The sequence below is a fragment of the Haliotis cracherodii genome, unplaced genomic scaffold, assembly GCF_022045235.1.
Source record: "Haliotis cracherodii isolate W230 unplaced genomic scaffold, xgHalCrac1.p SCAF_4, whole genome shotgun sequence".
Lineage (NCBI taxonomy): Eukaryota > Metazoa > Mollusca > Gastropoda > Lepetellida > Haliotidae > Haliotis > Haliotis cracherodii.
In genome coordinates this window covers 4,270,532-4,297,500 of record NW_027266297.1, presented here as the reverse complement: position 1 = coordinate 4,297,500, position 26,969 = coordinate 4,270,532, and the positions used below count along the sequence as shown (strand labels likewise).

General features: G+C 41.8%; 2 protein-coding genes across 6 annotated transcripts in view; one reads left to right on the top strand and one right to left on the bottom strand.

The window, feature by feature from the left end:
* LOC139478440 (uncharacterized) overlaps nucleotides 1-10,724 on the bottom strand; it is a 33,911-nt gene extending 23,187 nt beyond the window's left edge. For all 3 annotated transcript variants that reach the window (XM_071260899.1, XM_071260901.1, XM_071260900.1), the window contains exon 1: nucleotides 10,496-10,724. In XM_071260899.1, coding sequence (XP_071117000.1) covers nucleotides 10,496-10,719 — 224 coding nt within the window. In that variant the 5' untranslated portion in view covers nucleotides 10,720-10,724. The remainder of the gene's footprint in view (nucleotides 1-10,495) is intronic.
* Nucleotides 10,725-13,109: 2,385 nt separating this feature from the next.
* LOC139479734 (BSD domain-containing protein 1-like) lies at nucleotides 13,110-26,152 on the top strand. Of its 3 annotated transcripts, none has more exons than XM_071262592.1 (9): nucleotides 13,110-13,131; nucleotides 13,610-13,670; nucleotides 15,140-15,256; nucleotides 16,499-16,657; nucleotides 17,836-18,006; nucleotides 18,363-18,504; nucleotides 19,397-20,200; nucleotides 21,628-21,761; nucleotides 23,355-26,152. In XM_071262592.1, the coding sequence occupies exons 1-9, from the start codon at nucleotides 13,121-13,123 to the stop codon at nucleotides 23,379-23,381; spliced, it is 1,626 nt and encodes a 541-aa protein (XP_071118693.1). In that variant the 5' UTR covers nucleotides 13,110-13,120; the 3' UTR covers nucleotides 23,382-26,152. The 3 variants fall into 3 exon arrangements, with proteins under 3 accessions (XP_071118693.1, XP_071118694.1, XP_071118692.1); XM_071262593.1 differs by lacking the exon at nucleotides 13,110-13,131 and adding an exon at nucleotides 13,239-13,279 and having other exon boundaries at nucleotides 21,649-21,761; XM_071262591.1 differs by lacking the exon at nucleotides 13,110-13,131 and adding an exon at nucleotides 13,239-13,279.
* Nucleotides 26,153-26,969: the final 817 nt, after the last annotated feature.

Below are 26,969 nucleotides of genomic sequence, written 5' to 3'. Positions count from 1 at the left end.
TTCCTAGATGTCCTTTAACAGCAGAGTTTGGAGTGCCCTGTGTTCCTAGATGTCCTTTAACAGCAGAGTCCGGAGTGCCCTGTATTCCTAGATGTCCTTTAACAGCAGAGTCCGGAGTTCCCTGTATTCCTAGATGTCTTTTAACAACAGTTGAAGCTACAATGAGGGGTCATAACCCTTAGTGGTTAAAGTGTTTGCACGTCACGTCCAGGGTTCGTTGTGAAGCCGATTTCTGTCCCCAGGGGATTAGCGCCTAAAACGTAATGACAATTAAGTTATGGTGACATGGCTTCAGAGTGATTTGCCCTTGGAGTCAAATGTACTGCAGACGATGGTAGTCATAAATCAGTCGCTATGACAGTATAGAGGGGCGTTAAATCACGCTCAGCCCTGTGTGGACATGGCCAGACAGAGTGAAGTAAAAGGTACGAGGACAATTGAACCCCAAAACATGAAAACGTGGTCATCCAAGGTTTTCGTTGTGGCTATCTTGAACGCAATGTGAAGCCAACTGATTGACTGGTATGACTTTGGACTTTGATATTCTTGGTCGTCTTGTCAGTACACACAGAAACTCCTGCGTGCGATTCTATTCGGGGATGTACGGTACTCAGACAACAATTGGTTGTGGTAGGCGTTTTCCTCAATTGGAGGGAAACTGAAACGCCTGTATAAAATTCCCGCTAAACGCAGGACAGTGATGTTGTTGAATGACAATAGAGCATTGTTGTTAGCGGATATTATCTCCTTTGGAAATATTAGAAATACGCTTCCCGAGAACTTTACACTCCACCTTTTTAACATAGTTGATTTACCTATACGTTCAATGTTATCACAGGCCCAAACATCCACGTGTTGAAATGAACAGAGCGTCTGTACGGAAATGTCGCATTGACAGGAATAAAGAATTGACCTGTTTTCGACCTACACAGAAGCAAACGCAGAGCGACGTCAACTCACATAACCGGACACAGAGATATGGGACATACACACATACACACGTTTGAACTTAGCTGAACCTATCCAAATAATCTCTCCTTATCTAGTCAGCTTTGAAAAATGTAACTGTTTAACAGATTGGCCTTATTTATAGATCATAGTTTTTATGTTTACGGCAAAGCGCTATATAAGGTCATCCACAGTGTGCCAACTCCATATCGTATATATATATTTGAATGTGGGCTTTGCTATCTCTTTATGTAATATTTCCGCTATATTCGCCGAATCTCATTAAGCAATGAAGCTTTCCCTATGACCTCAGTTTGGATAAGTTGCATTCGTTTCACTGTACCTTATTATTGAAATTAATCTTAAAATGTATATTAAGTGAGTGAGTGAGTTTGAAGTAAACGCATCTTTTAATGGTATTCCAGTTATACCAAGGCGTGTCAGCGTGATGTAGGAGGGACGTGATGCAAGTATTAGACGTTTATCACTTCGGTGAACCCCCCGAGCACGGGTATGGTAATGACAAACCTAAAGACAGAATCGGGGCGAACCGGGATTCGAACCCACATTCATAGGTTTCTGACGTGCCTAAGGGACGCAACTCTGCACAGGTAGAACGATACATGAGGCAATTCCTGTTGGACAACTAAAGCCTTCAAGGGTCTTTATAGGCATTTAGTTAGCTATACTTCTTGTCACAGTGTCTACCACGTTAATTGCTGGAAAGGAGTGTCTATTACCTAGAACGTACAAATGCGTCACGCGTGTGGTGCGATATCATAAATATATCCGCAGTCAGCGAGATCAAGTCCGAATCTACTTCACATTTAGGCGGCCACATAAATAGTAAATAGTACTACATTTACACCCACGTCATAAAATTTAATTGTGTGTACACTCATTAACTGGTAAGCTTGACTTTTGGGTCGGGCTATGAGATGTTTTTCATTAAGTAAAGCAAATTAAAGTGAATCACGCGTAACGATCTTCTTCATATGTAGGTAAGTGATGGAGTGGGGTGTACACGATTCTCTATGTGCATGCGTGTTTTTGTGTGTGTTTTGTTGTGTACTTGGTTTTTTGTTGTTGTTTTTTTTGCTTTTTGTTGGTTGTTTTTTAGTGGGCGTTTTGGGGGGTTTTTGTGTTTGGTTTTGGCGCGGGTGATAAATAAACTACTTTGTTATAATCTTAGCACAAGCATGACAGGCTGATCAGTTCCAGGGTATTAGTATTGACAACTACTGAAAAGCGAGGCATTTGAATACTGAGGAGTGTTTTGGAGTGTGAGGGGTTTTTTTTAGTTTAACGCAGCCATCAGCAATATTCCGGCGGTCTGTAAATAATTGAGACTGGACAAGACAATCCAGTGACTGATATCATGACATCGATCCACGCACTTGGGATACGATGTCATGCATCAAACCAAGTCAGTGAGCCTGACCACCCGATCCCGTTTTTCGCCGCTTACGATTAGTGTAGGTTACTCAGTGGAACATTATCGTTTTACTCAAGTGTAATTAGAGTGCCACTTGTTAATAGCCACAGCTGATCAGAATGATGCTCCAGGAATTACCACGCGGATTTATTCGGTTATAGTTCAAACCGTGGAGGCATACATGGGGGACAAGACGCGCGCCAGTTGTCAGTCCTGATCCAAATGATTCAATACTAAAGTTTTATTATGTATTGACACATCAGATGCAGATTGTCCTCTTTACCAAGGGAGGTACCACAATTTGCTGTGCAGAGTTACGTCCCTTTGGATACGCCAGGAACCTATGATTGTGGATTCAAATCTGTTCGCTCCGATTATGTTTCTAAATTGTGAGCACCATACCCGTGCTCGTGGTTTGACAAAAGTGGTAAACGTCTGAGACCTGCATCACTTCTAGCTTTCCTCCCACATTAAGTAGACATAACTGGAATACTGTTAAAAGCGGCGTCAAACCCAGCTCGTGAACTCACTTACTCTTTACAAAGAGATAGTTTCTCAGTTTCACACAAAGCGGTACTTATGCCAAGACCCATACTGGACATAAGGAAAACATACTGTCATAGTTCCCCTTTAAGTAAGGCAACTGTATTTATTAACATTGTATAATACAATTTTTAGTTTCTAACCTTGGTATTTGACGATTTAAGGATGTGCTTCCAGGTAGGCGCAAGATGATACACACGACTACATGATGGATGTACATAGAATTGAGATATGGTTGTCATTGACGACCGCGGAGTCATGCTATAGGTCTACTACTTCCTGGTTGGTTGCCATTGTTCACAACTGCGGAGCTATACCGACCCTACTACTCTTATCTGCTAGCCTGTGTTGTCCAGACTCTTATGTTAACTGTCTATAACAGCTCACAATGCTATATATAATACAGGCAAGCTGGAACTCACACTATGTACACGATTCTTTATGTGCTTGCGTGTTTTTGTGTACTTGGTTTTGTTTTGTACTTGTTTTTGTTTTTGTTTGTTTGTTTGTTTTTTGTTGGTTGTTTATTAGGGGGCGTTATTTTATTATCATTATTTTTTTTTTATTTTATTTTTTTTTTTAAATTTATTCTTTTTTTTCTTTTTTTTGGGGGGGGGGGGGGGGGGGGGGGGGGGGGGCCCAATTATAGAAACCCTCACCCTCGCCCATGCTTTGAAAATAACATATGGACCCATATGGGCCCGAATGATCCTTGGTGGCAAGTACATTTCTCAAAACTTCCTCCTTTAAATTATCTTGATTCCGCATCTAAAGTGCTACACCATGGACTTCCTCGCCATCACACTGTGCAATAACAAAGGTATCTGAAGTTCTGATTAAGACAATTGTTTTAGTCAGAACTTCGGTTATCTATCGTCATTTATCAATCATCTATGCGACACGTGGAGATCCGGGTTAAAATTGGCCGTCAGCAACCCATGCTTGTCGTAAGAGGCGACTAACGGGATCGGGTGGTCGGGCTCGCTCGTATTCCAATTACGTAATCGATGCACGTGATATCAATCACTGGATTGGTTGGATTGTCCACTGCCATATGGGTGGAATATTGCTGAATGCGTCGTTATACATCAAACAAACAAAAGTTATCTGTACTTTCCCGTCTTAAGCATTAATGGCGTGGTTTAACCGCATGTCACTTTGGGTAGCCACGTATAGAAGTGAAGTTTCTAATTAATATTGGCCCCTAGGGATCCCAGGTTATGTTGCCATACCTCGACAGCGTGGATTGATGCTCATGTTACTAGGCTTGTCAGCATCATACCCGTGCTCATGGGTTTCACCGAAGTGGTAAACGTCGGGCTTTCCTCCCACATTAAGCTGACACGCCGTGATATAACTGGAATACTGTTCAAAGGAGCGTTAACCCCAATTCACTCACTCATACATTTGGTTAAGTATCCTTTGTAAGTCAGTGTGTATAGCTGCTCTTGCATTGTCAGATGACCCACCAAAGAACGATTCAAGTTCTTTCGAATAAGAGCTAAAGAGAGGGGTTGGTCTTAGCATACTGCCGAACGCCAGGAACACAACAATATGTCCTTCGTGTTCCAGACCCGTGAGGATCCGGCGTTGAATAGGTCTTCAGCAACCCTTGCTTGCCGCGAAGATCCGGGGTAGAATAGGTCTTCAGCAACCCATGCTTGCCGCGAAGATCCGGGTTGAATAGGTCTTCAGCAACCAATGCTTGCCGCGAATATCCGGGGTAGAATAGGTCTTCAGCAACCCATGCTTGCCGTGAAGATCCGGGGTAGACTAGGTCTTCAGCAACCCATGCTTGCCGCGAAGATCCGGGGTAGAATAGGTCATCAGCAACCCATTCTTGCCGCGAAGATCCGGGGTAGAATAGGTCATCAGCAACCCATGCTTGCCGCGAATATCCGGGGTAGAATAGGTCTTCAGCAACCCATGCTTGCCGCGAAGATCCGGGGTAGAATAGGTCTTCAGCAACCCATGCTTGCCGCGAAGATCCGGGGTAGAATAGGTCTTCAGCAACCCATGCTTGCCGCGAAGATCCGGTTTGAATAGGTCTTCAGCAACCCATGCTTGCCGCGAAGATCCGGGACAGAATAGGTCTTCAGCAACCCATGCTTGCCGTGAAGATCCGGGGTAGACTAGGTCTTCAGCAACCCATTCTTGCCGCGAAGATCCGGGGTAGAATAGGTCATCAGCAACCCATGCTTGCCGCGAAGAACCGGGGTAGACTAGGTCTTCAGCAACCCATGCTTGCCGCGAAGATCCGGGGTAGAATAGGTCTTCAGCAACCCATTCTTGCCGCGAAGATCCGGGGTAGAATAGGTCTTCAGCAACCCTTGCTTGCCGCGAAGATCCGGGTTGAATAGGTCTTCAGCAACCCATGCTTGCCACGAAGATCCGGGATAGAATAGGTCTTCAGCAACCCATGCTTGCCGTGAAGATCCGGGGTAGAATAGGTCTTCAGCAACCCATGCTTGCCGTGAAGATCCGGGTAGACTAGATCTTCAGCAACCCATGCTTGCCGCGAAGATCCGGGGTAGAATAGGTCTTCAGCAACCCATGCTTGCCGCGAAGATCCGGGGTATAATAGGTCTCCAGCAACCCATGCTTGTCGCGAAGATCCGGGGTTGAATAGGTCTTCAGCAACCCATGCTTGCCGTGAAGATCCGGGGTTGAATAGGTCTTCAGCAACCCATGCTTGCCGCGAATATCCGGGGTAGAATAGGTCTTCAGCAACCCATGCTTGCCGTGAAGATCCGGGGTAGAATAGGCCTTCAGCAACCCATGCTTGTCGTGAAGATCCGGGGTTGAATAGGTCTTCAGCAACCCATGCTTGCCGCGAATATCCGGGGTAGAATAGGTCTTCAGCAACCCATGCTTGCCGTGAAGATCCTGGGTAGAATAGGCCTTCAGCAACCCATGCTTGCCGTGAAGATCCGGGGTAGAAAAGGCCTTCAGCAACCCATGCTTGCCGTTAAAAGCGACTATGCTTGTCGTAAAAGGCGACTAACGGGATCGGGTGGTCAGGCTCGCTGACTTGGTTGATGCATGTCATCGTATCCCAAGTGCGTGGCGTAAAACAACAAACAAACAAACAAATCCTTCATGTTCCCACGTTTGTAACTCAAGGCCGGGTGACGCAACTCGTCTAGCTCTAATAGAACCTGACAGGAAGCCAAGTTGGAACTGCTTGTGACTGATGTGTAAGACGTTTTTGTTAAGCACCAAACAACCGGTCCTAATGGTCTTCAAATTCCTTACGAACTATACGAACTATACGAACTTCATGCGGTAAATTCATACAATAGCACTTCCCCATTGCCGCCCAATGTTATTCAACTCGTCTCAGCCCAATGGGACTATAACATGACTCAAACAACATTGTCAGTCGTGAACCCAAATTAACTGTTCAAATTGTTTTCCGTTTGTTTTTTGTCTTAAGATCAAAGCGTATACCTAAACTCTTTTGGGCAAAGAGCAACTTGTCTTTAAAATGACTGTCATGCTACACGAACTATATGCGGCAGGATTTGGAGTTACAGGGTGTACAGTAAATCCGTTCAATATTACTACTCCCTGCCCGAGGTATAATGTTGGTAGTTGAATAAGCCGAGTGGAGCCGAGTAGAGCCGAGTGAAAACAAGAACTTCGGTATGCCGAGCGAACGTTTAAACAAACTTGGCATACCACACCCTGTTAAGAATTAAATATGACAATACCGTATAAATTGGAACACCCTGACTTGACAACTGCTCTCTGTGCCATGGGAAGAATGAGTACTGTGTGTACACAGTGCAACGTATATCACAATCGATGTTTGCAAAACGGGATTTAAATCGACAGCGGCGTACAAATATAAATACGACAAACCCTCCTCATATACAGCCAGTATACAACAAGCAGCGAGGGGTACTCATGTGCTCATCATGATAGCTAGACATGCAGTTGGATAAACGATAAACAAGCAGTTGGATAAAGCATAAACATGCAGTTGGATAAACGATAAGCAAGCAGTTGGATAAAGGATAAACATTCAGTTGGATAAACGATAAACAAGCAGTTGGATAAAGGATAAACATGCAATTGGATAAACGATAAACAAGCAGTTGGATAAAGGATAAAAATGCAGTTGGATAAACGATAAACAAGCAGTTGGATAAAGATAAACAAGCAGTTGGATAAAGATAAACATGCAGTTGGATAAACGATAAACATGAAGTTGGATAAACGATAAACAAGCAGTTTGATAACGGATAAACAAGCAGTTGGATAAAGATAAACATTCAGTTGGATAAACGATAAACAAGCAGTTGGATAAAGATAAACAAGCAGTTTGATAACGGATAAACAAACAGTTGGGTAAAGGATAAGCATGCAGATGGATAAAGAATAAAGATGCTGTTGAATAAAGGATAAAGATGCAGGTGGATAAAGAATAAACATGAAGTTGGGTAAAGAATAAACATGCAGTTGGATATAGGATAAACATGCAGTTGGATAAAGAATCAGCACGCAGTTTGGGTAAAAGGAAAAACACGCAGTTGGGTAAAATGATAAACACACAGTTGGATAAAGAATAAACATTCGGTTGATAAAGGATAAACACGCAGTTGGATAGTGGATCAGCATGCAGTTGGGTAAAGTATAAACAAACAGTTAGATAAAGGATACACAGATAGTCGGATAAAGGATAAGCATTCATTTGGATAAAGGAAAACACGCAGTTGATAAAGGATAAACACACAGTTGGATGAAGGATCAGCATGTAGTTTGGTAAAGTATAAACAAACAGTTGGATAAAGGATACACAAACAGTCGGATAAAGGATAAACAAGCAGTTGGATAAAGGATAGCATTCGGTTGCATAAAGGATAAACACGCAGTTTGGTAAAGTATAAACATGCAGGCGAAGAAAGGATAAACCAGCAGTTGGATAAAGGATAAACATGCAGTTGGGTAAAACACGTAGTTGGATAAGGAATCAGCGTGCAGTTGGGTAAAGTATAAACATGCAGGCGAAGAAAGGATAAACAAGCAGTTGGATAAAGGATAAACAAGCAGTTGGGTAAAACACGTAGTTGGATAAGGAATCAGCGTGCAGTTGGGTAAAGTAAAAACATGCAGGCGAAGAAAGGATAAACAAGCAGTTGGGTAAAGGATAAACAAGCAGTTGGGTAAAACACGTAGCTGGATAAGGAATCAGCGTGCAGTTGGTTAAAGGATAAACATGCAGGCGAAGAAAGGATAAACAAGCAGTTGGATAAAGGATAAACAAGTAGTTGGGTAAAACACGTAGCTGGATAAGGAATCAGCGTGCAGTTGGGTAAAGGATAAACACGCAGTCCGATGAAGGATAAACTAGCCGAACTTGTTTCCGTATCGTAAACACAACACTGATCGTGTTGTGCGAACCCTTGACGAACCGATGCAATTTCAGTGTTTGTGATACTTGTGACACGGAAGCTCACGTGGAGACTACTCTCACTGCATTATGTCGTTATTAAAAGCATCGTTTAAGCCGCAGTTTCACTGACTAATGCGAAATCATGTTTGAACTGGCTATAACCTGGGGTTTTATCGAAAGAAGTAGTTGTCCCAGAAAGAGCTTGAAAATTAGAATTTTGCTTCCGATTCTTGAGAAAAAGGAAATTATCAGCCACAAAATATTTAATATTCATGAGTCGTGACAGTGCTCTCGTAATATAATTATATATGCTCACCTTATCTAAATTTGGGCGTTAGGAACTTTAGGCAAATAATATTGACCTAGTAGATATTGCATTGATATGTGAAGCTTGTGATAAGTAGTTAGGTGGTTTATGTGTCCTAACTTGCATATTTATCAGAGTGCGATACTAGGCTGTATTGGGTTTGTATATCACTATCACACTGTGTGTATATAATAATGGTCGTTATTACGCGTGGACCTTGTGATAGGTCACCTAAACATACCAGTACACACTAGCGACGTGCATGCACGTGTGTGTGTGCGTGCGTGCGTGCGTGCGTGCGTGCGTGTGTGTGTGTGTGTGTGTGTGTGTGTGGCTGCTTGTACAAGTCCGGACTGATGTCGATCTATAGTGCTAGAACACTGAGATACCATGCCACAGTTTAACATGAATACCCCACTCAGACAAAGCATACTGATTCCGAGCCGACCATTCCATGTTTTAGCCCTTTAATGCCGAGCGCCAGACAGGGTAACAACAAATACCATCTTTTAACGTCTTTTGGTATGACGCGGCCGGGGATCCAACCACGGACCTTCCGCTCTCCGGGCGGACGCTCTACCACTAGACCACGGAGGCGGTGAGTGAGTGTGATTTTAGGCGCCTTTAGCAATATTCCAGCAATATCACGACGGGGACACCGGAAATGGGCTTCAGACATTGCATCCATGTGGGGAATCGAACCCGGGCATCCGGAGTGACAAGCGAACACTTTAACCACTAATTTAAGGTACCCCGTCGCCCCTCAGTGTTTGTTTGTTTGTTGTTTAACGCCTCACTCAGCAATAAGGGCACGCGTGGCCCAGTCGTCTAAGGCTCCGCAATTCGCTGTGGAGAGTTCCGTCCCTTGGGCCCTCCAGAAACCTATGATTGTGGGTTCGAATCCCGATTCACCCCGATTATGTTTCTAGGTTTGTCACCACCACACCCGTGCCTGTGGGTTTCACCGAAGTGGTAAACATCTGAGACCTGCATCGCTTCGGGCTTTCCTCCAACATTAAGCTGACACGCCGTGATATGACTGGAATACTGTTTAAAGCGGCGTTAAACACAATTCACTCACTCACTCACTCACTTAGCAATATTCCAGCTATATGACGGCGGTCTGTAAATAATCTTGTCTGGACCAGACAGTCCAGTGATTAACATCAAGAGCATCGATCTACGCAATTGGATAGGATGACATGCATCAACCACGTCAGATCCCGTTAGTCGCCTCTTACGACACGCATGGGTACAAGCACTATTACATGTTTTTCACTTGAAATTTTTTATGTAAAATGTTGTAAAATTATAATAAATAACATGATTTTCATGTTAAAGTAATAACATAACTTCGTGATGAGCAATAAACATTAGAAACGCATCCTTTTTCTGAGATATATATTTCAAATAAGCCTCGTCAGTTTGTTCTCGAAACTTTGATTGGTAAAATTATCTTTAGGACCCGACAAATGTTTAAGAGCCTTGTACTTTGCATTGTAAAGATCAACTCGCGAAGGACTGTTTCACTGTCCTTTGTTGACAGGTATTTGATAATAATTAACTTTTTCTCATCGCAATATGGCTGCAATATTGCCATTTTTTAACTCACTCATTCGCGAAGGAGCTTGGTGCACTTGCATTAGCACCAGAGAAAGGCCTCCAGCATTACCCTAGCGACGCCCTTCACCGGTCTAACTCACCCACAGCCCGTCCACGCTTGAATGTCGTGTTTGAATAATATCGACCATTATCTTAATCATTTAACGCTTTTATATACATGTGTATTTTGCCATATTATTTAAAAGCATGAAACAATGTCTAACGCGCCAGGTCGGTTGACACTGTTAATGTAAATTCATACCTCGAATCACTTCCTGGTTTAGTGAGATACGCTGTCACCCGCTTCAAGGACTGACAGGTGTCGATTTTTATAAGATCCCCTTGACTGAAGGTCCCTGCATCGTTGAGGCTGTATATTCCTTCAGTAACTCGTACAAGAGTTGGAATTTCAGGAACAATGTCACTCAATTTACAGGTTTCGGGAGACCAGAGTCGATCATCATCGTAGTTACTCGAGGCCGCCATATCGGCGTCCCTTTCATGATTACGTATGCCACATACGCCAGGAAACCTAATTTGAATACAGGGCGGAGCCTCAGTTCAACTGACCAATCAATATGTATTCACCTGTGTACACCCACCCATACGAATGACGTGAGACGGTGTCGAATGTTGCCTGCGTTATTTATAAACACAATCTGACACTATTTATTATAGATAATTATTCTATATTAGATAATTTGGGAAATACCTGTGTCTAATGTTTTCCACGTGGTATGGTGAGTGAGCTGGGTTTCGCCGCTTTGAACAATATTCCGGTTATATCACGGCTGGAAGTAGGTTTAACACATGATACATTTTATGATTTAATCCCAATATATTGTATTCTTATTCAATAAATGAATTATTAATATTCCAAAATCATTTTTTGGATATAAAAAAATAATTAGAATTAGTGATGTAATAAACTATTTATTGATATCACAAATTCACAGAAATCGATTTCTTGATATCTAAATATCACAGCAATTACTTATATCATAAATAATTTATTTCATGACTTTAATAAATGAATGACTGATATTCCAAAATCGGTTTTGGATATCAGAAAAGATTTAGTGATGTAACTAAACATTTATTGATATCACAAATTCGAGACCCGTATAGATCAGGGTAGATTGAGTGAGTGAGTGAGTGAGTATGGTTTTATGCCGCTTTTGGCAATATTCCAGCAATATCAGAAATGGGCTTCACACATTGTATCCATGTCGGGAATCGAACGCTTTAACCACTAGGCTACTCGACCGCCCCGATCAGTGTAGAGAATAGGCCTTAAGCAACCCATGCTTGTCGTAACAGACGATTATGCTTGTTGTAAGAGGCGACTTACGGGATCGGGTGGTCAGGATCTTGTTTGTTGTTTAACGCCGCTCTCACCAATATTCCAGCTAAATGACGGCGGTCCGGATCAGACAATCCAGTGACTGACAGCATGAGCATCGACCCACGCAATTGGGATACGATGACATGCATCAATCAAGTCTGACCACCCGATCCCGTATGGGTTGCTGAAGACCAATTCTACTCGGAATCTTCACGGGTCCAGTGAGTGAGTGAGTTAAAATTTAACGTCGCATCGGCATTATTTCAGTCATATGGCGACTCACGGGTCCACCATTACTGATATAATATAGGGAATAAATAGTAATACGGCGCCTCATATAAAACTATACTGAACAAAAATTCCGTAGCGCCACCAGTGGCTGTTACGAGTCAAGTCCCTTCTTTGCCTCTAGTATGGACCAATCAGATTCCACCTCTCGTATCACTTGCGTAAGCTTCAAACTAAATGGTGGCGCCCAGTTAAGACGATCTGATCGACAATCAAGATCTATATTGTGAGAAAACGGGTCTTACATCGCGAAGTGCATCAAATCACGTGAGCACCTTGATTAAAAACTTGAAAAGATTTGGTAAATATCTGTTGACAACGAGTTGGCTGTGCACATGCTGTACAAATCCTGCAGTAGACCGAAATCTGCACGACAGTTTACGAACCAGATTTCGATTTCGGTGCGCGATTTTGATTGGACTATGCATAGACTCGTTAGTCCAGCCAAAATCTTACTCCATAATACCAGCCTAGTTCGGCAAGGGTAGAAACTGGACTTTTATAGTCAGTTATCTCTCTTGCCTCGGGAAGATGAAACGTTAGGGATCATGAATATTTGGGGGATTTGTGTGTAGTGAAGACTGGGGACACAATCTGATAAATATATCCCCCCAAAATATTCTTGATCCCTAAATAATTCTGTCTTAGCTGATCTCCTGTCTTACACAGGAGGTATCTATTAGTCTAGATATATCGGATGGCCGAGACAATCATTCAAGCGATATCACCTGCAATGAAATTGAATCACAATGCTTTACTGACCATTGTGACGCCATCGATTACCATGACGTCACATTCAAATGTCATCGCTATAATCGCGTTAAACACGTTTTTTATTGTGGGAAGAATGAGGTTGGGTGATAAATAGAATATCGTTCATCCTTGAGCCTTTTGGTATCAAATTATCAACAATCTTCGATAAAAGTTTAAAAACACACTGGGATAAGATTTTTCAACGAGGAAAGCTGGCATTCGATTGGCTACAGTCGAATAGACTGGTTCGTCCGCATCCCGCTGCGCGCTGTATTCAGGAGTTCAGTGAAGTAAATCACGTGCTCGCCTACTAAAAATAACCTGTGCGTAAATAATAATCTATTTGAGAGGGACAGTTGATAACATTCTAACATATATAATGCGAGTACACATTCATACAACTAACACAATACAACCCATTGCAATATTATTCATTACAATCGAATAGTTCCGATATTTATTCACATATCGCTTTGGGTACGAGGTTAGAAAACAACAAACATGGCTGACAGGTCAGTAGACAATAACTGCAACGTTATAAAGGGCCGTTTATAGCGTTGTTCAAGAAGAATTTTCGTCTTAAAATTGCAGAATGAAAGATTATTTGTTTCTAAATTGAAATGATCGCTAAACTATGAAAGAGGAGATGTTGCAGTTACGGTAACACGCAGTTGATGAGTGCGCCCAAATTGATTGCAAATTGGTCTACTTGGCCTACATTTCGTAGACTTGGTACTTTCAGAGTACTCCTACATGCTTCTTACATTCTAATATGACAATGACAATCTCTCTTATAACTTGTATCGTATGTTAAGTTTGATTTTCTTCACAGCTGCCAGTTATAAATAGGTTACAGTAGAGAACTCCGAGAAGGATAAAAAAATCTTTCTCATGTCGGTCATTGTTTTCTGATCAACAGCTGATCAGTCACTGTGAATAGATAGACATGACACTGAGATCGTTTTAGATAATTCCTTCATGTTTCCACAGCAGCGGAGCAAGTGATGGCGGTTCCTGGTGGGGTGGGTGGCTACAGGCTGCTAAAGAAAAGGTTTGTATATGGTCATACTTGGTCGTTGTCACTGTTCTGATTCCATCATGTTCATTGTTAAACAGTTTTGCCTCCGTAATCGATAATGATCTTTAATGTATCAGCTCCACGATGGTGTGTTTATGCCAAAGTGGTAATCATCAATGACCTGCATCTGTGTTGGTTTTCCCCTGACATTAAAGTTGACATGTCATTGTATAGCCAAAATGAAATTGCGTACCTATAAATTATAATATAATTGGACCAGTGAAGATTCCGGGGTAGAATGGGTCTTCAGCAACCCATGCTTGCCGAAAAAGGCGACTATGCTTGTCGTAAAAGGCGACTAACAGGATCGGGTGGTCAGACTCGCTGACTTGGTTGATGACTGTCATCGATCCCAATTGCATGGATCGATGCACATGATATCAATCACTGGATTGTCTGGCCCAGACATGATTATTTACAGACCGCCATCATAAAGCTGGATTATTGCTGAGTGCGGCGTTAAACAACAAACCAACCAACCTATAATATAATTGATAATTTGGAGTTTTTTTCTACTGTTATAAGGCATTGGTTGAAATTTCTAGATTGATCATTGGTTTGAAAACATCGTAATCAATCAAACAAGAATAAGAATAGAAAATTCATATATTTAGACAAATCTTTGCAAAAACATTAGATGATGTTTTACTGTGCTCTGCCATGGAGACATTATTACAGCAACATGCTATAAAGTCGCCTGTGAGACTTCAGGGTTTAAATACCTGTCAGTTTTATCAGACCCAGTAAATTCATTGTAATGAACTATTCATGATCATGATTATCATCCTCTATATCTCCAGGGCTTGCATTTCAGTAAACCTTGACCAACCCCTGGATCCATTCCCATGGTTCTCGCAATCGCAAATTACCCTCCCTTGATTTTCATTAAAATTTTACTGACCAATCAAACATTGAGCAAAAATAAAATGGGTAACAGAGGTATCTTGTATTGCCTAGAAATCAAAGCCCTTGCCAGTTTTAATGGACATGAAGACATCCTTTCCATCAAATTGATTTTGAGGGGTTTCTTTTGCCTGTTGTCAGTGTTAGATTTCTCGCAAACTCGATCATAATCAATGGGACTGGTTGCCTTGTTGTTGATATTGCAAACCTAACATAGAGGCTGGTTTGTAACTCGCATTCTGATTGGTACGTTAGACCTAGCAGCATAGCCAATCAAATTGGCAAATGGGATTTTCAAGGATGGGTATTTTGTGATTGCAAGAAGCACAGAAATGGATCCAGGGGTTATTGTAGGTTTACCAAAATGCTAGTCCTTGAGATACAGAGGATGGCTCATGATGCTAAGGATGTTCATTATTTTGGGAAAATAATCAATCACTGATTTCATAAATGATTCCTTAGTTGGATACTGAAACCGATCAATCTTTCATGAAATCATTTAACTGGATCGACTATACTTTCTACATTTATGAAACTAGACAAACTCGGCCATGGACTTTGTCAAGAAGGATCTGGCAGAATTCACATCTACAATGCAACATGACACAACTGCTGCTGTCAAGGTCACCAGCACCACGATTCAAGATACTCTCAAGGTACATTTGTCATGCCTGAGAAACAGACAACCAATACAGCATCAGCAGGAATTGATTTCCCCAATGTTTTCCTCATTCAGTGTTGTGTCACACAAACCAAATGTTCAAAAATCATTTACTTTTTAGACCCGTGAAGATCCGGGGTAGAATTGAATTGAACCCTGTCTTGCCATAAAAGGTCACTTTGCTTGTCGTAAGAGGAGACTTAGGGGATCGGGTGGTCAGGCTCGGTGACTTGGTTGATGCATGTCGTCGTATCCTGAATGAGTGGATCAATGCTCATTATATCAATCACTGGATAGTCTGGTCCAGACTCAATTATTTACAGACTGCCATCATATAGCTGGAATATTGCTGAGTGCAGTGTTAAACAACAAACAAACATTTACTTTTTAATATACCTGGATTTCTGTGAACGATACATCATGTACATATTGATAAAATACATGATAGTACTTGCAATCCACATGATCCAGGTTTTTTTTCTAGACTTGATCAGAGGCCACAAATATGGAACTGTAGTAAATATCAATACAGATCCCCAAATTGGAATTAAACCTTTCCCAAATCATGTTAATAATAGTTTTATAGAGGTAACTTGTATAGAACTGATAACAGGGCCAATAGAGGAAGAAGCTTTAATGCTGAGTTTTACATTAGTGCTTTGAATGCAATGTTAAGACACCTCAGAATTTATCAGTTGGATCTGTTGATTGCAATGTAGGCAAGTCGAATAAACATATAGGTTATTGTATCCTGTATCCTGGGGGGGCACGGGTGGCCCCGTCATCTAAGGCGCCACGATTCCCTGTGCAGAGTTGCATCCCTTGGGCACGCCAGAAACCTATGATTGTGGGTTCGAATCCCGATTCGCCCTGATTATGTTTCTAGGTTTGTCAGCACCATACCCATGCTCGTGGGTTTCACTGAAGTGATAAACGTCTGAGACCTGCATCACTTCGGGCTTTCCTCCCACATCAAGCTGACACGCCGCGATATAACTGGAATACTGTTAAAAGCGGCGTTAAACCCAACTCACTCATTCACTGTATCCTTGTATAATTACTACAGCACAATACCTGTGCTAGTGAGGATCAAGCTAATGACCTGCATGACTTCAAGCTTTCGTCCCCTATCAAGCTGTGAGATAACTGAAATACTGTTCAAAGCAGCACCAGACCCTACTTACTGACTCAGTGTGAAGGTTTTGCATGATTTGGTTTTCGAAACCTTTGCTTTTAGGCTGAGAACACTGAGGCAGCCAAGGATAAGATGAAGCAGAGCATCACTGGTTTCTTCGAAGGAGTGTCTAGCGCACTGAAGATTCCTGCTGAAGACAAGGAAGAGACGGTCAAGCCAAGAGATCGGGGCACGGCTGGCATGTTGTATGACCGCTCAAAGGTAGGACTTCTGTAGGAGCAGTGATATTAAGTTACAGCTTCAGATTTACTGACAAAGACATTACCCACTGTCTGAAGTCTTGATCACAGGGACGAACACCACAGGACTATGTATCAGCCATGTTGTTCCTCTTTCAGACTTTGTGGGTATAATACCATATATGATATTAATGTCCTATCCGAAAACAATGACATTGTATTCTGTTCCTTTATGTGATTCCTGTCTTGTTTTCAGATCTATATCATGTACAGGATGTACCAGAAATATTTTTATGGCTATACATGTTACTAGTTAGACCAAAATGTTGTTGTGTAAATCATAAAGGAGTTCATTGCTGTTTGTCACTATAATGCAAAACAGTTTGACACCCAGATACTTGAGATAGTACTTTTTGAAACCTCCAAAGAGGAAGCTACCTGCGCTGACCAATTTCTAAAAAAAACGTCTTGTTTTTATTGTTTTATCCTATAATTTAGACTTGTATAATATATTACAGAGTTCAGATAAGCTGCATATTTCCATGAACTACACAAAATTCATCACCATTACTCAGTTAGTTTTTACGGGGCGGTGGGGTAGTCTAGTGGTTAAAACATTAGCTTGTCACACTGAAGACCTGGGTTCGATTCCCCATTGCTAAAAGTGCCGTAAAACCATAATCACTTTCTCAGTTAGTTTTGAGGTGTTTCAGAGTGTGCAAATAAGCAAACCAAAATTAATTTAACTAATAGTATAACACGGTATATTTACCCAATGAATTCTACTGCAATGAATAATGCAACAAGAAGGAGCTGTATCTTAATTGTACTCATGACTTAGACATGTACAGGTATATCGCTGTTGTGAGATTGTATAACATGAGACAGCACATGAACATGTATATTGTACGCCACCTGGAAAAGCATTTAAGCAGAATTATTGAAAAAAGGTTTAAATGGACTCAATAGACTGGACCCAGGGGAGAAAATATATTTTGAGTACCCAAAGCATACTATCAATACTCAATGTGAATGATAACGTGGAAATACTCTATAGTTCATGACATTTTCTGGACAGAGCTCAAGATAAATTGCCTATGTGGCTCAAAAAGTGATCTGTATCCCAGTATGAAGCCATGATCATGTTTTAATCAAAGAATATTTACATATGGCGCTGACAATATAGATGACTGATTTCAGGTGCGGCTGCACGCTGTCCAGGTAGATCCCGGCACATACCTGAATGAACCCAGTGGCCCCCCCAGGGAGTTCCAGCAGTGGCTGGAGAAGTTTAATCTAGAGGAGCAGAAAGGAGCCATCTCGGAGCTTCTAGTTGTGAAGGTGGAAGTTCGGGCTCTCTACACCAAACTGGTGAGTTAAAACAGAAGGTGCACTTGTGAGTGAACAAAGGAGTGGGGATATACCATGCTCTTTCTATTTGTGAGGCCTGGGGACTCGCACTCATGCTTTTCGGGGTCCCAGGCTTGAAAGTGGGGGTACCAGAGACAGACCATTATGTATCCATTCAGCACAAATGATACATTACTCCTTTTTGCTCTTCGATGGTTTTCTGAATTGAATTTTTCATTTGGGATTGTATAAAAAACTATGTAAAAGTGGGCAACAGACTTTGTTAATTCAGAGCTATTTTGCATGGTCAAGGGGGTTGCCAGAAACAAAGGTATTGTGACCTATGAACTATGGTAACCAGTACTGCGTTATTGCAGGTGCCCTCGGAGCTGTCCCACTCGGAGTTCTGGCAGCGGTACTTCTACAAGGTGTTCCAGCTCCAGCAGGATGAGGCTCGCAAACAGGCGCTGATGAAACGAGCCGAGACCCCGACGGAGGATGACAGCCTAGGATGGGAAGGTAGTATGTCAGGAGTCTGATGGTTTGTGTGTTTGTTGGTGAGAGCTACACTCAGCAGTATTCCAGCCATGTGGCAGCGGCCTGCAAACCAGCATCTTCCCGAGGCAAGAGAGTTAACTGACTTTAAAAGTCCAGTTTCCACCCTTGTCGAACTAGCCTGGAATTCCTGGGCTCGATTGCAGCGCCACCAGTGGCTATTAACAGTTATATCCCTTCTAAGCCTCACCTATGGACCAATCAGATTCCACCTCTCGTATTACTTGGATTTGCTTCAAACAAAATGGCGGCGCCCAGTCAAGACGATCTGATCGATAATCAAGATCTATATTGTGATAAAACGGGTCTTACATCGCGAAATGCATCAAATCACGTGAGCACCTTGATTAAAAACTTGAAAAGATTTTGAAAATATCTGTTGACAACGAGTTGGCGGCGCACATGCTTTGCAAATCCTGCAATCGACCGAAATCTGCATGACAATTTACGAACCGGATTTCGATTTCGTTGCACGATTTTGATTGGACTATGCATAGACTCGTTAGTCCAGTCAAATTGTAACTCCATAATACCAGCCTAGTTCGGCAAGGGTAGAAACTGGACTTTTATAGTCAGTTAACTCACTTGCCTCGGGAAGATGGCAAACCAGTAACTGATATGATGAGCAATAACCCATGCAGTGACAACCAAGTCACTGATTCTAATCCATTAGGTTGTTGAAAATCCCTCTCCTTCCCATATTCCCCCTCGAGAATAATAAGTGGTCAGTCACGCACTTGTCATCCTTAAAAAGGACTCCAATGACTTATTTTTCTCTTTCTTACATAAGATGGGTGTCCATGTTTTCTTTTCATTGTTTTTGATATTGATATGTGCTGGTTTGATATCTGTGTAGATGACTGGAGCGGAGATGAATGTGACGAGTTTGAGACGGTGACTGCTGGAGAACTGAAGGACATTCGAGGAGAGGATACTGTACACTCACGCCTTGAACCAGAAGTAGAGGCCAAGGACATTTCCAGTATGGAGACTGTGGAATCCAGACTCGAGACACCTGATGCAGAGAGTCCGTCAGTGAAGAGTAAGTCCGATTCAGCTGCTGAACACAGAACACCTGACAAGAGGACAGATGAGACTGTTTCTTTACAAGATGTGAACGACCAAAAAAAACCTGAGACTGAAGCAGAACAAGACAGTGGCACATCACCAGCAGAAGTCACTAGTCTACAAAAACAAGAAACTAAAAAGAACAAGGTTTCGGGAAAACTTTCCACTGACATTGAAACAAAGGACTTGCCAATTGTTCAAACTGTAGCCACTGACCAACATAATGTTTCCTCTGTGACCTCTGACCAACAAAATGTTCCTTCTTTGGCAACTGACCATCTTGGAATCTCAGCACATTCATCCAAGTCTCCACAACCATCAGCAGACCTTCCACAGACCCAGACACAGGCTGATGTTGTGAAAGAACAGACGTCAGAAAAGCCTTCAGTACAAGACAAGTCTGAGCCTACTGAGACACAATCATCTCCTTGTGTTGAACTTCCATCCTCCCCTACCGAAGAGGCAGGGAAGGGAGACAACTCAGTTGTTAAAGGCGGTGATGGTGAAGATCTGAAGACGAAGGTGAAAGGAGACTTGGTAGTTGTGGGATCCGACCGGGAATCACCAACATCAGATTCCAGTGGGAATAAAGGTAATAATAATGATTTCCCATTTCAGATGTAGTCCAGCTTGAGTACGGGGCATTTACTATGAGGGAGGGACGGGGGAGAATTACTAAAGGGAAGAACATTTCACTGGGTAGGAAGGAAGAAGCATGTTTGGGTCAAATACTATTGATTCTACTGCCCGACACGGTCTTTTGGCATCATTTCTACTATTTCAGTAGTGTTTTAATTTATCCTGCATTACTCCTTGATGCATTTACTGCTTACTTTTTGACATAAACGAGGCTGTGCAAGGTCTAGGCTGAAGAAAAGGTTGTTCCAACCGGTTGTGAAGCCAACCCTCTCACAGCTACCATGTGATCAACCGGAAGTGATGACATCATAGGTCACTTGGGAGGGTTGTCATGGGACACTGGGGAGGGTTGTCAGGGTACACTAGGGAGGGTTGTCATGGGACACTGGGGAGGGTTGTCATGGTACACTGGGGAGTGTTGTCATGGGACACTGGGGAGGGTTGTCATGGGACACTGGGGAGGGTTGTCAGGGTACACTAAGGAGGGTTGTCATGGGACACTGGGGAGGGTTGTCATGGGTTGTCATGACTTGGAACTAGAGAAACATTCAAGGAGGGATGAACCCTTCTATCTCTCTCTCCCCCCCCCCCCCCCCCACCCCCCCCCCCAATAGATTTTCTTTGTGAATTCGTGAACATGGTGAATAGTGAAGATAGTTAGAAATGAATGTTTGTATCAGCTTCTTGAGACCCGTTTCATAATAAGTGACCTGGTGATCCTCTTCCTTATATTACTGACCATATACACTTGGAAAATAGTGAGGCAACACCCCTTCTATATTTTCCTATATCATGTATATTTATAAAGTATCTACACGTGACATTGATGTGGTTTTGACACATGGCTATGATATCGACACCTGATGAAAGCTGGATAAAGGTGCCTGTATCATGTGTGTATGTTTCTGCACATGGCCGCAGGTTCAGGGTCATACTGTCATGATTATATGAAGTAGGGGAAGCAGCTGAATTTGGCGGCAACTGTTGCCATGGAACAGCTACACCACATGCAGCTACATACTTCGTTTCAATTTCTGAATTTCAGTATGAGCATGTCACTATGTAAACAAAAACAAAGATGTTTCACAGAAAATAAATACTTAAGTATTTAAAACTTGGCTTTATTGAAATAAATAGTGCGTAATGCTTTATTATTCTTCAGGTGTATGTATTACCAGGCTAATGTTTTCTTTTAATATTTACACTATATATGTTATTTATGTATTTGACTTTTAACTATCCTTTCTTTTTTCAATCATAATATGATGATTATGTTATTTACTATTTTGAGTATTATTTTGACTTTGTGTCTTTGCTTTGTTTTTCTTTCTATCCTGCATGCATGTTGATGTTGTGTCTCTGTTGCCATGGCTACAACAGACTACCTGCGATTGGTTCCAGAACCAAGTGTGGATGATGATTGGGAGCAGGACTTTGATGTGGAGTTGACAGAGGAAGACTTGAAGACTGCCGAAGCCATTGCCAAGAAAATAGGCACCAGTGAAGATGTTGGGGTAACTAGATTTCTTGGAATATCACAATTACACCAGGCCAAATGTCATTGGACTATCATCCCCGCACATGCCTAAACAATACAGTCTTATCTAAGACTTCTAGCATCAGACTCAGTTTTGAGTAAACAATAGTAAATGTGTGACTTATTTACCAATTTGGTCATGACATACAGAAAAAGACTACATGTGAAATATCTCTCTCTATATTTATTGGCAAAAAGTAGATGATAGAGGATTGGTCCTTTATTATAGGGGTGGTGGGAGGGCTGGGACAGGTAACTCGGGAACTCAGAGTACCCAGAGTACTACCAAGACCTGTGGTTAGTCATTAAATATATTGTTTCATGAAAAAAATTCACTATAACTCCATGGTTACAGGACAAGTCACTGATGTTCGCATTTCTTCATAACTTTTATATGTTTGAATAAAGATAAAACTTCAGTCTACTTCAGTGTATGCATGTCCAGATCGTTTTGTACGTGTATCTAAATACATTTTGCCAGGGCTACTGTCAACCTATTCCCAATCAGACACATTGCACCTATCTCTTGAGACCTACAGTGGGTATTTTGAAAAATTAAAATTGTCCCCACCCCACTCCAGACCCGTGAAGATCCGAGGTAGAATAGGTCTTCAGCAACCCATCCGTGTCCCCCCCGTGAAGATCCGGGGTAGAATAGGTCTTCAGCAACCCATGCTTGCCATAAAAGACGACCCATGAAGATCCGGGGTAGAATAGGTCTTCAGCAACCCATGCTTGCCGTAAAAGGCAACCCGTGAATACGCGGGGTAGAATAGGTCTTCAGCAACCCATGCTTCCCGCGAAGATCCAGGCTAGAATAGGTCTTCAGCAACCCATGCTTGCCGTAAAAGGCGACCAGTGAAGATCCGGGGTAGAATAGGTCTTCAGCAACCCATGCTTGTCCCCCTGTGAAGATCAGGGGTAGAATAGGTCTTCAGCAACCCATGCTTGTCCCCCCGTGAAGATCCGGGTTAGAATAGGTCTTCAGCAACCCATGCTTGCCGTAAAAGGCGACCTGTGAAGATCTGGGCTAGAATAGGTCTTCAGCAACCCATGCTTGCCGTAAAAGGCGACCAGTGAAGATCCGGGGTAGAATAGGTCTTCAGCAACCCATGCTTGTCCCCCTGTGAAGATCTGGGGTAGAATAGGTCTTCAGCAACCCATGCTTGTCCCCCTGTGAAGATCAGGGGTAGAATAGGTCTTCAGCAACCCATGCTTGTCCCCCCGTGAAGATCTGGGGTAGAATAGGTCTTCAGCAACCCATACTTGCCGTAAAAGGCGACCTGTGAAGATCTGGGGCAGAATAGGTCTTCAGCAACCCATGCTTGCCGTAAAAGGCGACCCGTGAAGATCTGGGGTAGAATAGGTCTTCAGCAACCCATGCTTGCCGTAAAAGGCGACCCGTGAAGATCCAGGGTAGAAAAAAACAATTAGATGTTTGATCCTATTTTCAGTGACTAGATGAATGATGTTTGTCTTGATGAAGTTTGTAGCTGGATCTGATTATCTTCCATATGATATACAGGACAGTCTGGTGTAATTAATTGAATGTGTTATCTCTTCCTTTCAGGATGACGACTGGGAAAGCTGGGAGTAGACCTGCCGTCAGCTGGTGTGATGTGGACAGTGTTCATTCTAGCTGCCCAAAACACAGGCCCAACTGTGACAAAAGAGTAGGATCATGTTAAAAAACAAGCCAAAGAAACAAAGAAAACCACTTTCCATTGAACATGCTGTCAGTCCGAGGTGATGCTAGCCCAACAACAGCAGCAGATGCATCTTTTTCAATAATTTGTTTGTTATTTGACATGCCTGTAATAATGGTTATGATTGGATAATTCTACTCATAATTGAGATAAATGCAGCAATGCCACAATGCCATGCTCTAGAATGAACACTGATGTATATAGTCAGCAGTCTGCACCTGAAGCCTCCTTTCAGCTGAGACAGGTGCTTGTATATAGTGAGCCATCTGCGTCTGAAGCTTCCTGTGATACAAGCTGATACAGATGGTACAGCAATGGTACAAACAGCAAAATGGGAACTTGACTATCACCTTTCTGTATCACCACACACTGCAGTGTTGAATATTGTGGGAGGAATGCACCATCGATCATCAGCTGATGCAAAAGTGTTCTATCTACGAGGGACACAACATTGTTCATATTTTCAAAGCGATCAGTTGTTATATTTTAACTCAGTGACCTTGTGAGAGCTTTACGAGATGCACTATTGAAAGTCTAACGCTAAAGTGACAGAATCAATCGATGTCAGTCAATGAATGTTCACATCTGAGACACACGTTCCCTCTCCTGAAGAAGGTACTTTCACAGTGAAACCATTGAGACGTCAATGAGAACAGTGACATCAATCTCAATGAAAATCCTTTTTTGCAAATGATTTTCTGATTCTGTCAACCAGCTAATTAGGAAAAGAGATGAGACATGGTTCTTTTACTATTACTGCTCGCATGGCAACATGTTTAACGTTTGGAAGATGAAAAAAAGAAATATTAATTAATTTTTTTCCCACTTAACGATTAGGATTTTCAAATAAGAACCTGTAATCCTAAAAAAGGAAATAGTCTTTCCCAATGATAATATTCATGATATACATCATTCTTTACAAACGTATTTTGTTTGCAAATTGTCTACAAACTGATAGTGTTGACTTTATACTATATAGTCCATTATGTTGTTCAATCCGGTACTGGTGTTGAGGGGTCCAGGGTATTTATTCTTACATAATGGAGATAAAGTACCCTGGATTACCAAGGATGATCTGTATTTTGGTATATAATATCATCCCTACCTATATCTCTTTTATAGCATCTGCAGGCTATATGTATGCAGACATTCTAACATTTAGTCTCTGAAATCTTATATAACACAATATCCTTCTTGACTCTAAAAATTTTAAAAAATCCCTATGCTGTGGAATAGAGCTAGCTTGAGCTGGCTAGACTTGCTTTTGTATGCATTTCTAGATTATTATTTTTTCATAAAATAAATATATTCCACGGTCATGGTGCAGGACTAACATTCACACTACAAAGGGTATATGTAAACAATGGGAAACTTACGTTGAAGGGTTTGATTTCAATCATTTCTTGTCTCACCTCCAGATTGTTTACAGATGTTTGACGACTTCATTAAGTAACTCATTTGTATGAGGAATACTTAACCTACAGGGGGATATTCATTTGTGCTTTCATAAACTATTTTTATGGATGAAATTTCATTTGTATGTTTAAGCAAGCTATGGTGTTGGAGTCCTTAGAAATAGTTCTGAATTTTAGATATGACAATTTATGATGATTTTCTTTCGTCTTTGTGATTGTCGTGATTGTGTACATAAGTATACAGATTATTTGTTGGTCAGTGTTTGGCAAAATATTTCCTTATGTTAAGCTCTTTATCTGTACAGATAATTCACAATTTCAATTTCATCTGTGATATGGGTCTAGCTAGTTAAGATTTGATACCTGGTTTTCTGGTACACTTTATATCTTGCATTATTTTCCATATTTGCGTTGTTTAATAAGAAATGATTCACTATTATTGTGAAACTGATGTCACAACTATTTTCTTGATTTGGAAGACACAACATGAGAAATCAAAGTCACAGACATGGTACATACCTGCATCTGGCCATCAGGAAGACCCAAGTCAGTATGTAGACTCTGAACCATTTGCTTAAAAGGCAACACTACGTAGAATGTGATATTTTCATCTTTGCCTGCCTCATTAGATGATGGTAATTAATTTTGGCCAGACTAACTATAACAGTCAGACATCTCATAGTTTTCATGATCAGTTTCAAGAGAACAAATTCACTTTTAAGTAAAACATGTCCCACCCCTCTATGGTCATGATGGTTGTATTTTGAATAAAACTCTTCTCATTACTATTGTGTTATGTAATACTAGCTGTATATATCATGTATGAAGGTAATATGTCCTTTGTATCCTGATGTAGTAAAACATAATAAGTTTGTACTGTTACCTCTAGCTGGATATATTTAGATACAAGGAAAACAAATAATGTGTACAGATTTATGTTTGCTTGCAAACATTTTATTTCTAGTCTGACAATGTAGTTTGTTGTGGTTCTTGTCACTCCCTTCACAGTGATAAGTATGTGATTACACAGTGATTTTATGAGTGCTTCCAGCTAATCCTGATTTCACTCTCTGAAACAACTGGCAGTATCTTTCATTAGTCATTGTAGTATCAGGAACGGGTGTAATATATGCATTTCGTTAAGAACTGTAACTCTGGTACTCCGCTTGGGGTAGTCCTGTGGGTACCCGGGCCTGTGGTTAGTCACATGATATAATGTTTAATGACAATAACACTAAATTTCCATGGTTAAAGGGGGCACGGGTGGCCCAGTCGTCTAAGGCGCTGTGATTCGCTGTGCAGAGTTACGTCCCTTGGGCACGCCAGAAACCTATGATTGTGGGTTCGAATCCCGATTCGCCCCGATTATGTTTCTAGGTTTGTCAGCACCATACCCGTGCTCGTGGGTTTCACCGAAATGGTAAACGTCTGAGACCTGCATCACTTCGGGCTTTCCTCCCACATTAAGCTGACACGCCGTGATATAACTGGAATACTGTTAAAAGCGGCGTTAAACCCAACTCACTCACACTCCATGGTTAAACTACAAGTTGTTTATGCACGCATTCCTTCTGACTTTTATATGTTTGACTAAAGATAAAGCTAAAGTCAACTTCAGTGTATGCATGATCAGATTGTTTTATATGTGTATAAAAATAATTGACAGGGCTCGGGTAAGACAATTCCCAATTGACCATTTTGTACCCAACTCTTGAGACCTGCAGTGGGTGCCCAGGCAGCATCTGGTAATATGGAGGTGGTGTACCTGGGTAATATGTTGGGACTTGTCCCAGCCGTTACATGCATGTGACCCATGATATCAATCACTGGATTATGTGGTCCAGAATTGATTATTTACAGACTGCCTCCTTACAGCTGAAATATTGCTGCGTGCAGCGTGAAACAACAACAACAAACAAACACTGAGGGGCGACGTGGTATCTTCGATTAGTGGTAAAGTGTTCGCTCGTCTCGCCGAATGCCCGGGTTCGATTCCCCACGTGGGTGCAATGTCTGAAGCCCATTTCTGGTGTCCCTGTTGTGATATTACTGGAATATTGCTAA